The sequence below is a fragment of the Ambystoma mexicanum genome, chromosome 4q, assembly GCF_040938575.1.
Source record: "Ambystoma mexicanum isolate Mex_15411 chromosome 4q, UKY_AmexF1_1, whole genome shotgun sequence".
Lineage (NCBI taxonomy): Eukaryota > Metazoa > Chordata > Amphibia > Caudata > Ambystomatidae > Ambystoma > Ambystoma mexicanum.
In genome coordinates, this window is record NC_090928.1 from 1,145,212,645 (window position 1) to 1,145,225,643 (window position 12,999).

A 12,999-nucleotide genomic window follows, 5' to 3' on the forward strand; every position below is an offset into this window, starting at 1 on the left:
TATATAATCCATAAATAGTCTCCAGTGACCTCTTATATCATTTGTTTTAATTCCCCAATCGGGATTTTGAGTTTTATCTCTTTACATTGAATCACTTTTGTCCGTCTCAGATTAGCTTCATGATTTTCAGCGTGTCCTCTTAAACAGATATTGTTTTGTTGAGTTTTCACTCTGTTATAACAGTTCCACTTATCCTGTATCAGTTGCTTTTGTATCTTACTTGGGTATCTAGTCTCAGAACCATGTCTTTCTTTCTCCTTAATGCCATATTATTCTTGTGCAGGATAGCAAGTTATTTTCCCCCTTTCCCAGGGTATTTTCATCCACTGGTTCCCTCTCTCATTAAACAGCTTTTCAACAACTTTTTCTCTTAAGTCATAATCTTTGTATTTATTTGATCACCAAGTTAACTTGGTTTCATAACATTTACTATGACTAGTTAACTAAGCGACATCATGATTTTCTTGAGTCTTCCCGTTCTTACCTTTAACTTTGTTCTCGAAGGAAAATGCTTTCGGAAGGCTTCTTACTGGAGAAAATTGCTCTTGGCTCGTGAACCACCGAAGCAGTATCCTCTTGGGTGTCCGTCTCTTCACTTTCTCTCGCTGTGTCCCGGTGCTCGACTGCACGCCCAGACATAGGCTGCTATTCTGTTGCTGTTGGTATCAGAGACTTTCTTCGGACAGACTATCCACCACGGATTTGTCTCCATGGTCTTGCCGCCACCTTCTCTTGGGCTCCTGCCCTGCCGCTTTCTCGGCTTTGCTGCAATTCGGGCATCCCATGTAGCAATTGTGAGTGAATTTGAAATTCGCTGGCTCTCTGCTTCTCGCCCTTCCCAGGTGTTAAGCAGCCTGTGAACTCCCACGGCTTGTGTATGCTATCCTTTCCCTCTCTGGCTTCTCGTTAGACTCTCTCGCCCGCTTCGCACTCTAAATGTACGCTCTTTAACGTACATGGGCCTTCTGATTTAAAGGGACAGTCCTTTCTCATAAGATAACGGTATTCATTAGTAGGTTCTTTGTCCCAGTCTTGACACTTTGTGGGTTCTGGTATCCCATATAGGCCATAGCACGGCCAGCTTGAGGGAGATGCCATAAAGGCCATAGCACGCCAAGCTTGAGGGAGATCGTCATGGTAATGGGAGATCCCCTAGTAAGGGTATTGCAGAGCGGGCGCTCCTCCCTCGACTCCTTGGGGTTGGGGGGGAATTCATTGCTTACTGCCCACTACCATAGGGATGAATGGAATGCAACATTGGAGGAGCTGAAGCCCAGACATCTTTTTCAGGAGGCTGCTGACCACATCTCACCACCCTCCTTCCAGATGTATGCAAAACCATCAAAGAAAATAAAATGTGCTCAATAGCTCAATTTGCTTTGAAGACTTGCAAAGCAATTCACCAGTTTTCCCAAAAGCACTGGCGCACTATAAAAAAAACATCTTATTGCTTGAATTAAATCATGTTGTGAAAGGAAGCTTGGGAAACATGGGGTTGACTGAACAAGAGGAATAAACCTTTATTGAGACAAACATGAAAGAGTTGTTTACTATGTGTGGCATAGAAAGCAGTAGGATAAAGAGATTTTGTTAAATGAAGAAAAAACAAACTAGCAAAAGAAGCATGAACAAGGAAAAACGTGCAATACTTTACCGCTTGTGGCATTCTGACACACACTCATGTTGGTGGATCGGGGACAGGGAGAATGTCGCTGTTCTAGGTCCTGCTTTGCTTCCAGATCCATTTCTGAGTTTTGAATCCTGCCTGCAATTTCCTGTGCGTCACGTTCCTCCTCCACTTCATCCTCCTCCTCCTCCTCCTCTGGCTCAGACCCACCCCCCTTCATGTCAAACAGGCTTACAGGAAGGTTAGTCCGCTGGGGAGGCAGATTCTGTAAGAGAAGAAAGGATATGTTGCAACAAGCTTACTGAAGTTGTGTTATACACCACTCTGTTTACAAGGTTTTATTACAGCGCCAAAATGGTGGTGAAGCCCACTAGGATGCACACTGTGTTAACTGTACTTGTACTAAGTGACAACCATGGAGTCCTTTGTCACATTTGCTAATGTATCACAAATGCAATAGCAGGAATTTCATGTGTGTGCCTCATTAAAAAAGGTTATTTTACAGATCACTGTAAGGTTGTATGTAATCCCTTCCAGAAATGGATCAAGAGAATATTTGGTACTTTGAGTTATGCATGGTTTTATAGGACTAACAGCAATTTGGGGTATTTGCCAAACCAATTAAAGTAGCTAGTTTAAGGTTTGGCCTTTGAATGTTGAGCTCTTCGCTGGTTCCTGAAATACATGGATCAGATCTATGAACTCTTCATCCACCTGCTAGAGGCACCATGGAAGCTATCCCCTACACTCTGAAGTGGCTCTTCTGGAAACAAAAGGAATAAATGCTTCTCTGCAGAATCCACGCATACATTGATGAGTAGTGCCTAAATCGTCATTTGCTGCCCTCCTTCTCTGCACTGGACTCCTACTTAGCATACCTAATCTCTTGCCTTCACAATCACCACAGCAAAATGTGTATTTAACATCCAATCTTTGTTCATACCTCTCCATCCAATAGCCATTGCCTCCACTTTTTCTGCTAATGACTTTGGTCACTACTTTTCTACAACCTCAGAAATTGGTGACACTCACAGTGCTCTCCCTCCTCAACCCTCCTTCTGTACACCATCTCTCCCCAACTCTTCTACTTTCGGCTACTTATCCCCTACTTCTATTGAATTAGCACCCATCCTTCGCAATGCCAACGCACCTTGCGTCCCAATCAACCCTTTTGATCATCAAATGGTGAACAACTTAGTCTCAATCACTTGCCCTTATCTCTCTAAGATCTTTAACCTCATCTGGAATCTTCCCCACCACCTTCAAACCTGCATCTGTCTTACCCCATTTGAAGAAACCATCTGCAGACCCAAATATCCCAGCAAACAATTGGCCACTTTCCCTCCTTCCCCTTCATTTGAAAGTCCTTGAGGGAGTGGTCTTCAACTGGATCACTAAGACCCTGGAGTATAATGGCTGTGGAGAGCCACTTCAATCTGGCTTCCATAGGAACACTCCATTGAGACTGCACACTTGCATGTATTCAACTTTCGCTCTAATGCTCACCACTCCAAACTCCTCCTTTTGGACCTTTCCGCTGCTTTTGACAGCATCCATTACTCCTCTTCCCCCTCCTCACTCGCCAGGACCTTGCATTTGGCAAATCTGCTTTGCCTGGATCGGCTTCTACGTGGAAGGTTTATCCTTTAAATGGTCTTGAAACTCTCAAACCTCTGACCTCGCCATTCTCTCCATCAGCATCCCCTAAGGATCAGTCCTTGGACCTTTGCTCTACACCATCTGTACCTCGGAAAATATATCTCATCCTTTGGCTTTCACCATCACCTTTTTGCTGATGACACTTAATTGTTCGCTTTCCATCCTTCACACCAGCCACCTCAGAGCAGCTTACGAACTGTTGCACTGCAATTCGTCACTGGGTAGCCCTCTCTGCTGCCTCATTCTGAACTCTTCAAAAATGGAACTCCTCTTTCTCCCAAATTCCAATGCCATCCTTACCCTCCCCTAGTTTGTTCCTTCCTGACCTTCTAGCTTGTTCACTGAAGGCTGGCAATCTTGGGGTCTTCTTTGATAGCAACCTATAACTACAGCAATACATCACTACCAGTGCTGCTCATATTAATCTCTTCAACAGTCAGAAAATATGTCCTTTCTCTTACTAACCACACTACAAAAACACCAATCTCCACTCTCATGCTCAGCAAACTAGACTACTGCTTAAGCCTACTCCTTGGCCTTCTTCTCAGCTCCTTCTGCCTTCTAGACAAAATTCTCAGCTTTGCTATCAGCACTCTTTACTCACCATCCTGTTCCCTCCGATCCTCCTCTGCACTCAACCTCACAGTCCCATACCCTCATTGTGCCTCCTCTCACTTCTGCTCCTTCTCCCTACTTGCTCTTCTCCACTGGAACCCACCGCCATTACCAATCAAAGCCAGCCCAACTATGGATCGCTTCAAAGCTTTGTTTAAACTTCACATACTTGCTAAAGAGGGGGATATCCCTGCATTCTCCCACACTCTCCCTACCCGATACCAGCAGTGCCCTCCAGTGACACTTAAAAATGTAATTTTGTATATTAAAATAGTACTGCTCTTTAGTTAGAGTAACTTGCCCTGTTAGGGTAATGTTACCTGTGTAAGTCACCTGTCTTCTTGTACATAGTTTGTTTTGTCTTGCCCATGGTATATGTCTCACTGTTTTGCACTCTAATAAACTTGCACACCACTTCTCATTCTTGTGCTCTTGTACAGGCACCCTTTGTGGGAAGGCCTTCGTTAGGTAGATTTATTCATCTCTATGCCAAATCTCCTTCACCTGTGAGACCCACAGCACATTGTGCTGGACTCATGGATTTTTTGGTGTGTTCTCCTAAGTTAGTGGGACGCTTTTACCCCACTCACTCATCTTTCACTCTGTCTGTGGTAACCCCAGTTCATTATTTTTGTACTTTATTTTATGAAGTCATGTTTGCATCCATATTTCGAAGGCATCTGTAATTTACTTGTGTAGCACACAACACCTTTTGTGCAGTGCTACTGGGAGCCCTTTGGGCTTCCCTTTGTATTTGCATTTATTATCCTTGTGTGAACTACTGTTCCCAAGAGTAGAGGGATACTTTTTATCCCGTTTATATTTTCTATTGGGAGATCAGCACACCCCACCTCATGTGGAGTGCTGAGGGGCTACACAGTTTCCCTTTTCTCACTGTTCCTGTAACATATTTGTTAAAGGTGACAACCATACCTGAAAGGCAGGTGTCAGTGGACATGTTCTACTGACTTATGTGTGAGTTTTACCTGCAGGCTGTGTTCACAGCCCCGGTAATGCACAGAAAGGTCACCAGGTCACTAATGGCCCAAAATGGTGGCTGGGTTCTTTTTTCCACCATTTCTTGTGTGCTTGTCCTTCTGGTCCTTCTGCAGTCCTGGGTGGGGGAGGTCCTGGTTTGACATTTGTCTTCGGCAGGAATCCTTTGGAAAGCCCCCCAAGGCTCCAGAGTGTCTGAAGACAGGAAAAAAGGGAGGAGTCGGAACCTACACAGCCCTCAGTCATCCTAGTATTATTCAGAAACTCAGATATGGAACTGGTGGACACTCATGCCCCCGTAAACACCATCTGCGCTAAGACAAAACTAACCGGCCAGTGGCACCTGTGTGCTCACCTCTAACACTCAGAGTCCTAGAGAAACATTGGTGCAAAAACAACCCGGGAGATCTTACCAACCTCAAACCGCTATGCGGCAACCATAGGAATTGGAATTCCGCGGGCAAACCTGCTTACTACACCACCACCACTGTTGTGACAGCCGCTAACCGGAGCAAAGCCCTCTTTGAAGTATTAAAACATTGTACCAAACTCTCACTAGATCCGGAGACTGGAAAAACAACTTTTCTTCCAAAAAATAGCCAAAATCCGGCAGATCATCAAATCAACCTCCTACAACATTCGCCAACCTTGCTGTTCTCCAGAATGCACACTGCCCTTTGAACTCAATTCTCTCCTCTAACTCCCCCAGGCCTCCTAAAAACAATCACCTCCCTCAAGCCTACCTCCTACTCTAATGAGATCATCCCAGCATACATCATTAAACCATCGCTACACAACTACTTGGCATGTTCTAACCGACACCTAGAATCCTGCAGAGCTGCTTACCTCAAACTTTGCCCGTCCAAGAAAGAAATTTGTCTTAACCGGTCCCGCCACTGAACAACTTGTCCAACAATGGCTCAATGACACAGGCCTATACGGATTTGAACTGCAACTCTCGGATTCAGCAAAATCCCTAGGCTTCACCACTGACAGCAACCAGTCCTTCCAAAACAAAGGCAAGAAGGCCCAAACGGCCTGGCTGAAAATCACAATCCTTTGCAAAATCAAACCCTTCATCCCGCTGAAGGACTTCCAGACTGTAGTGCAGGCACTTGTGGTCGCACACATAGATGGGGGAAATGTCCTCCTGACGGGGCTCTCAGTCACTCACTTGGGTCCCCTAATAAAAGCAGTCCACCACGCTGTATCAGGTCTTATTATGGGGGCACGGAAATCTGGTGGAATCACCCACATCCTATGCAAAATACATTGGCCTCCTATCCAGGCCAAGGTACTGTTTAAGACTGCATGGATCATCTAACAAAGCAGTGACGAGTAGCACACCAGCATACCTGGCGGCTAAGCTCCACATATCTGGTAACATGTGCAGCAAATCACCAACCGACTAGAATCACAACTCTAAGAGAGGACCCGCAAACAATCATTGGGCCTCATTACGACCCAGGCGGTAAGTTACCGCCTGGGCCGTGACTTTACCACCATGGCGTAAACTACGTTTACGCCATGGTGGTTGGCGGATTTACCGCCCCATTCCGACCTTGGCGGGGCGGTAAGTCCCCAATCCCCATTTACCCTTCCCCATTCCCATTTTTGCCCCATAGGGCATAATGGGAGTGGGGAAGGCGTTAATTACGCCACCGTAAATTACGGTGGCGTAATTAACTCCATGGTCCCTTAGCGCCATGGATTTTAACACCTGCTAAAAGCAGGTGTTAAATCCGCCATGGCGCTAAGGGACCTCGTACTCAGGCGGTAAGGGTCGGCGCTGTTTACGCTGCCGTAAACCCCTTACCGCCTGGGTCGTAATGAGGCCCATTCTCTTGTAACTCATCCACCCACTGGAACACAACCCACGCTACTGACTCGGAAGGCACCCACAGATATCCAATTTCACAAATCTCTCAAAACGTGGGTTTTTCAAACAACACTTGACCATAGATTAACCGCAATGGACACACACTATGATGAACAGACTGTAACCCACAGTACTGAACTACACTTCGAAGATGCCAGCCAAAACGCTGCTACTCACACCCTGTACAGCGCTCCGCTGCTTTCAAGCTAAATCTGCTTTTTAAACAATAACATTTTTTTTAACATAGACTCAGGGGTGGTGTGAGTGGTTTAGGCTACAATGAGTCCACCTAGAGGAACACAATAATTCCAGTTAGACGGGTAAGTACACAAATATTATTTATTAGACCTTTAAAATACACACTAAGCAAAGAAACCCCTGGAAAAATATTGTCCCATACTATAAAATACATATATACATTCACTCTTGTGAGAAGATACGAAAGCCTATTATTCAAAACCAGTGCAAAGCAGGTAAGTAGTCAGATGCCCTGAGATATACTCATCGGGTAGGTTTGCTACGCAATTGGACAATGCCGCTGGCTGAGATTCAGAGTTCCAAAAAGTTAAGCAAAGTTCAGGTAAGTAGCTCTGTCAATCCCACTACACTAGGGTAGGCCTAGGAGGGGATCCTTGACTAGACCACCACAGATCTAAGTCAGGAAAGAGATTATAGGAACAGGACTTCACACACATGTGACCATATGAAGGAAGGGGGGGAAGAGTGTGGGAACAGGTGTGTTGACTTACCCCCTTACTCTGATTTATCTAGAGACAACTGCTGAGGTCCTGGATTCCATTTGGGACATATTCTTCTGTGCTTGGTCTGGTCGTGGGAGGCCCAGGAGTCGCGGGTGCAGAGGTCACTTTGTTGTGCTGGATTTAGTTTTGGTTGGTCGCAGTACCTGAATCTCAGTTCCAGGCACTGTCCATCTGAACATCCCTGGGAAGAAATTAAGATTTCTGCAGAGCCAGAGACTCCAGGACACCGCCAGGGATCAAACAAGATTGGTTGCAACAGGAGTCACCATGATTAGTCATCGAAAGGCAATCTGCATGGCTTCCATTGGGTCTAGAATGATCAAAATGTAAGAGCAAGCATTGTGTAGTATATGTTGAAGAGTCTTCAAATTCCAAAGATGCACTTGGAACGCTGACGGCTGTGGCGAGGTAGCCCAGGAGAGACCTGGTTAGTCTGCCGGGTGGTCCAGGGACACTTCCGAAGGCTCAGAAGGCACAGAACCTCAAGCAGGGGTCGAGACTGGCTGTTCCCACCAGTCCAAGGGTCGAAGCAACACAAAGTGTTTCCTTGAGATCAGGCAGAGGAGCAGCGCTTCACTGGGACTGCACTGGAGTTGATGCAGGTTAACTGCAAGGTTAGTCAGCGGCTGCCATTCTACGTAGGGGTCCTGGCTCCAACACTTGTCTGTCGGATGGCTGCAGGAGCCCTCCTTTGCGCCAGATCATCAAAGCAGCCTTGGTGAATGCTAGGTCCCTATCCGCCCATGCACTGGACATCGCTGACTTCATAACTCATGGAAAGCTTGATCTCCTCGCAGTTACGGAAACCTGGCTTAATGCAGCCTCTGGACCATCTCTTGCCCCTGGCTATACCAAATGACTATGCTATCATAAGATGCGATAGAAACACCAACCAAGTGAAGGGAGGCGGACTTGCCCTCATCTTCAGAAACACCTACGACATTAGAGTCATTCAGGACGGTCAAATTCCCTCTGCTGAATCCCTGACAATCAAACTGCCTCTATCACCTAACCACACAGCAACAGTGCACCTTATCTACCGACCACCAGGACCGATTTCTTCATTCATAGAGGATATTGGATCCCTTGTATCCACCGACACTAAACCTAATTCACAAACTATCCTACTAGGGGACTTCAACCTTGGTTTTAATGACCCCACAAATAATAATGCCCGTGATATAGCTAACGCCCTATCAGACTTGGGTCATACCCATATTATTAATGAGCCCACACATCAAAGGAAGAACATTGGACTGGCTCACCAACCTTAACTGCTCGATCGATCGTCTATCCAATGATCCATGTATTTGGTCGATCATCATAAAATAACCTTTTCCATCAAAGCCAACACACAACACCCTGCTCCTATCATCGCTCCAGCCACCCACACTAGAAATAAGAAAGACTTTACACCAGATAAACTCTATTACTTCCCCTTCTTGACAACGTGGCCACCTCCGACCCCACAGTCTTAGTAGACATTTACAATCAGGCAATACTGAAAGCCTTGAATATCATCGCCCCCCTAAAATTGCGGAAACCTAAACCACAACGTCACCTGAATACTTGGTTCACGCCGCATCTTAGAGAACTACGTAAAACTAAGAGAACGGCAGAAGCACATTGGAAAAAGTGCCCTTCAGTAAATAATAAAAATTAACTAATTCTAGCAACTTCTAGCTATATTCAAGATATACTTGCCAAAAAAAGACACCTATAACAAAAGGATCGAACAAGCGGAATCTAACACAAAAGAACTTAAGATTCTAAAAGAATTAGAATCCCCGATTGCCCCTATTCATAAATGTGTCACAGATGCACTATGGTGCAGCAACATCCAGGAGGTACTTCTAGATAAAATAGCCCGTTTACAATCTAAAATCAATGTGAAAAAAGACCTCTTACTCGCTGACCCTGATCACAAACAACTTCCTAACAAGTCACCTACCTTTGAGCCAACCTGTAAACCATTTAGTTTCTCACCCCTCTCAATTTGGGAAGTAGAAAACATCATTAGGAAACTTAAACCATCGAATTGCCAAGGTGACGCTTGTCCTGCTCCGATTATCAAAGCAGCAGCTCATGAACTGGCACCATTCATTCCTAACCTTATCAACGCCTCCTTCAAAACGGGAGTAGTGCCTGATAACTTAAAGGCGCCTGGGTCATCCCACTAATCAAAAAACCCACTCATGACCCAGCCAACCCGTCTAAGTATAGGCCGATAACAACTGTACCCTTCTTACTAAAGATACTAGATAGAGCAGCCTACCTGCAAATACAGGCTTATCTAGAAACAAACAATCTTCTGGGACTAAGGCAATCCGGCTTCCGACCTAGACATGGTACGGAAACTGCCCTAATAGATCTCACTACTCAGATTCAAATTTTAAAAGACAATGGCACACTAGCACTGCTCTTATTGCTTTATCTGTCAGCAGCTTTTGACTTGGTCAACCACCAAACGCTTTGCCACCACCTGAAATCTGCAGCTCACTTTTCCGACGCAGCCACTGCTTGGATCAGCTCCTTCTTGGCTAACAGAACCATGAGGGACTTTTCTCCTACTGACTCGGCTGAACCCTCACCAGTTCCTTGTGGTGGCCCGCAAGGCTCTTGCGTGTCCCCAACGCTCTATAATGTATTTACGAAGCCCCTTTTCGATATCCTTGACTATCTGGGTGTCACGTATACTAATTATGCGGGTGACACCCAGATACTCATTCCTATCTCTGGTGACTATGAAACTGATAGCAAAACCTTCAATGAAATATACGCAGTAATACAAGCGTGGATGGCACACCATTGACTTTGTCTCAATGACGAAAAAACTGAGTTGATTATCCTTGGTACTCACGCCAAACTAAAAAAACTAAATACTGCTTTCAAATCGTTCTCTATTGATGGTAACCCCATCCCTGTCTCTAATACTACTAAAACCCTTGGTATCTACCTCGATGCCACATTATCCTTCACCAAACAAACCAATGCAGTAGCGTCTTCAGCCGCCTACACATGTAAACTTATTACTGCATGTAGGCCGTTTATCTCCACTCCCAACTGCATTACTCTTGCTAGAACGTTAGTCTTGTCCAAAGTAGATTATTGTAATGCCCTCTACTTAGGCACTAGCCGCAAAAATATTCACAAACTACAAGTAACTCAAAATAACGCCATTAGGGCAGCCCTCAAAATCCCTAAGAAGTCGCATCTCTCAGACTAGACGTAATCTGCATTGGCTCCCAATAGAGCACAGAATATCCCTCAAAGTTCTTGCCCTTACCCACAAAGCCAGGGCTAACCTCGCACCATCCTACATCTCTAACCAACTTACCCCAAACACAGCTACAAGACCACTTAGAACAGCTCAAGTTAACACAATGTCTATACCGAGATTCAAACTCCATAACTCGGGAGGAGTTAGTTTCCCTGTACAAGCCTCAAAGCTATGGAACACACTACCTGTTCCAATCAGGTCTGTAACCTCCTCCAACCTATTTAAACGCAACACCAAACGTTGGCTTCATGACCTGGACACATTGACAGCTTAACATCCTAGAGCTTAGATTACTGCCTACCCACTGTACATATTGTAAATAATATTACTATCTGTCTCACCTTCGGCCCACTGCCTTAATTGCAACATGTATGCTTGTACCTGTAATACCAATGTACCGCAACTATTGTAATTGTTGCCTACTGCTTGCTAATGTAACTGTACTCTTATGTAACATGATCAAAAAACGTACGCGCCCGTATGCCCTTGAGCCTGGTTGCGCTTTATAAATAAACCAAATACAAATACCATTCAAACTGGTAGTATCTAGCCAATCATGGATGGCCACTGGCCACACAATCTGCCCAGCAACAGACATTCAGGTACCAAGATGTGGACTGGGACCACAGTCCTAGCACCCAAATCCGGCCACACACGACAGAGCGAAAGCAGCAGCTTTCCTCAGCAAAGGGCATTTCATATAAGGCAATTCCAGCCTTGAAAGAGCAGAAACAAGGCCAAAGAACAATATGGCCAAAGTACAAGCAAAAACATCCAGGCACAGCCATCTTATAGTGCCGGTCACTCTTAATAGCAATTTGCAGCAATTGCAAAATTGCACAAGTAAAAAATTAAAAAATTCAAATTAAAAACATGGTAGAAAAACATCCACTGCCACCAGCCTATCTTGGGCACATTGTATTTGTAACGCAAAAGTTGCAAAAGAAAAAGATGACAATGCATTACTTACCGTAAAAGCATTTCTGATGGTTGTATCTGCTTAGATTCACATGCTGTGCATAGGTCCGACATCCAGTGGTCACTGCGGAGTATTGCATTTTGTTTTTCGTAGTCGAAAAGGGGACGTCGACAAGGCGTGTCTGTAACACTATCCCTATAGTGACGTGCGTTGTACCCACAATCCCTCACGCGTCGAGGTCCCTCTGTTTGTATTTTTCTGCCCTGAGGGAGCCTTATAGACGTGAGTGAGTACAGAAAAGAGAGATATAAAGGAAGTCTATGTTCCTTCCATCCGAGCGGGGAGGAAGGGTGGGCGCATGTGAATCTAAGCAGATACAACCATCAGAAATGCTTTTACGGTAAGTAATGCATTGTCTTCTGATGTTTGTTAATCTGCTTAGAATCACATGCTGTGCATAGACTAGCGAGCAGTACCCGGAGTTGGCGGTGGGTTATGAGAAGGAACAGTAGAGAAAAGATGTCTTAATACTGCCTGTCCCACCTGGGAGTCAGATCTAGAGTGTGCATCTAGACAGTAGTGTTTTGTAAAGGTGTGCACAGAACTCCAGGTAGCCGCTTTGCAGATGGACTCAAGGGGAACTTTTGCAATGAATGCTATGGAAGCCCCAGTGCCTCGAGTGGAATGTGCTCTTGGCTTGAAGGGTAGTTCTCTCTTAGCAAGAGTGTAACAGAGAGTGATGCATTGAACAATCCATCTAGATATAGTGGATTTTGAGACCGCATCTCCTTCTCTTCCTGCTGCCACCGAGACAAAGAACTGATTAGTCTTTCTCAGTGGTCTGGTTCTTTCCATGTAGAACATGACAGCTCTGCGTACATCTAGTGTATGCAGACTTTTTTCTCCCGAGCTGGAAGGGTTTTGAAAGAACGTTGGTAGTTCTATAGTTTGGTTTACATGAAATTTCGAGATGAATTTAGGTGCAAACCTTGGGTGTGTGCGTAGAACCACTTTATTTTTGTGAACTGTTACAAAGGGGTCTAGTACAGAAAGAGCCTGTAGTTCACTTACTCTCCTAATGGAGGTGATAGCTATTAGGAAAGCAGTCTTAAGGGTGATATCTTTAAGAGTTGCCTTGTGCATGGGTTCGAAGGGAGGGCCCATGAGTCTGGAAAGTACCACATTTAAGTCCCATCCGGGAGCTGGGTTAGCTATCGGAGGGTGTATCCTTTTTACCCCCTCCATGAAGGCTTTGATAACTGG

General features: G+C 45.1%; 1 protein-coding gene across 2 annotated transcripts in view; it reads right to left on the reverse strand.

Annotated features, from left to right (window-relative positions):
• The window catches only part of SLC4A1AP (solute carrier family 4 member 1 adaptor protein), a 363,679-nt gene that overhangs the window by 135,769 nt on the left and 214,911 nt on the right, over nt 1-12,999 (reverse strand). For both annotated transcript variants that reach the window (XM_069608736.1, XM_069608735.1), the window contains exon 10: nt 1,655-1,892. In XM_069608736.1, coding sequence (XP_069464837.1) covers nt 1,655-1,892 — 238 coding nt within the window. The remainder of the gene's footprint in view (nt 1-1,654; nt 1,893-12,999) is intronic.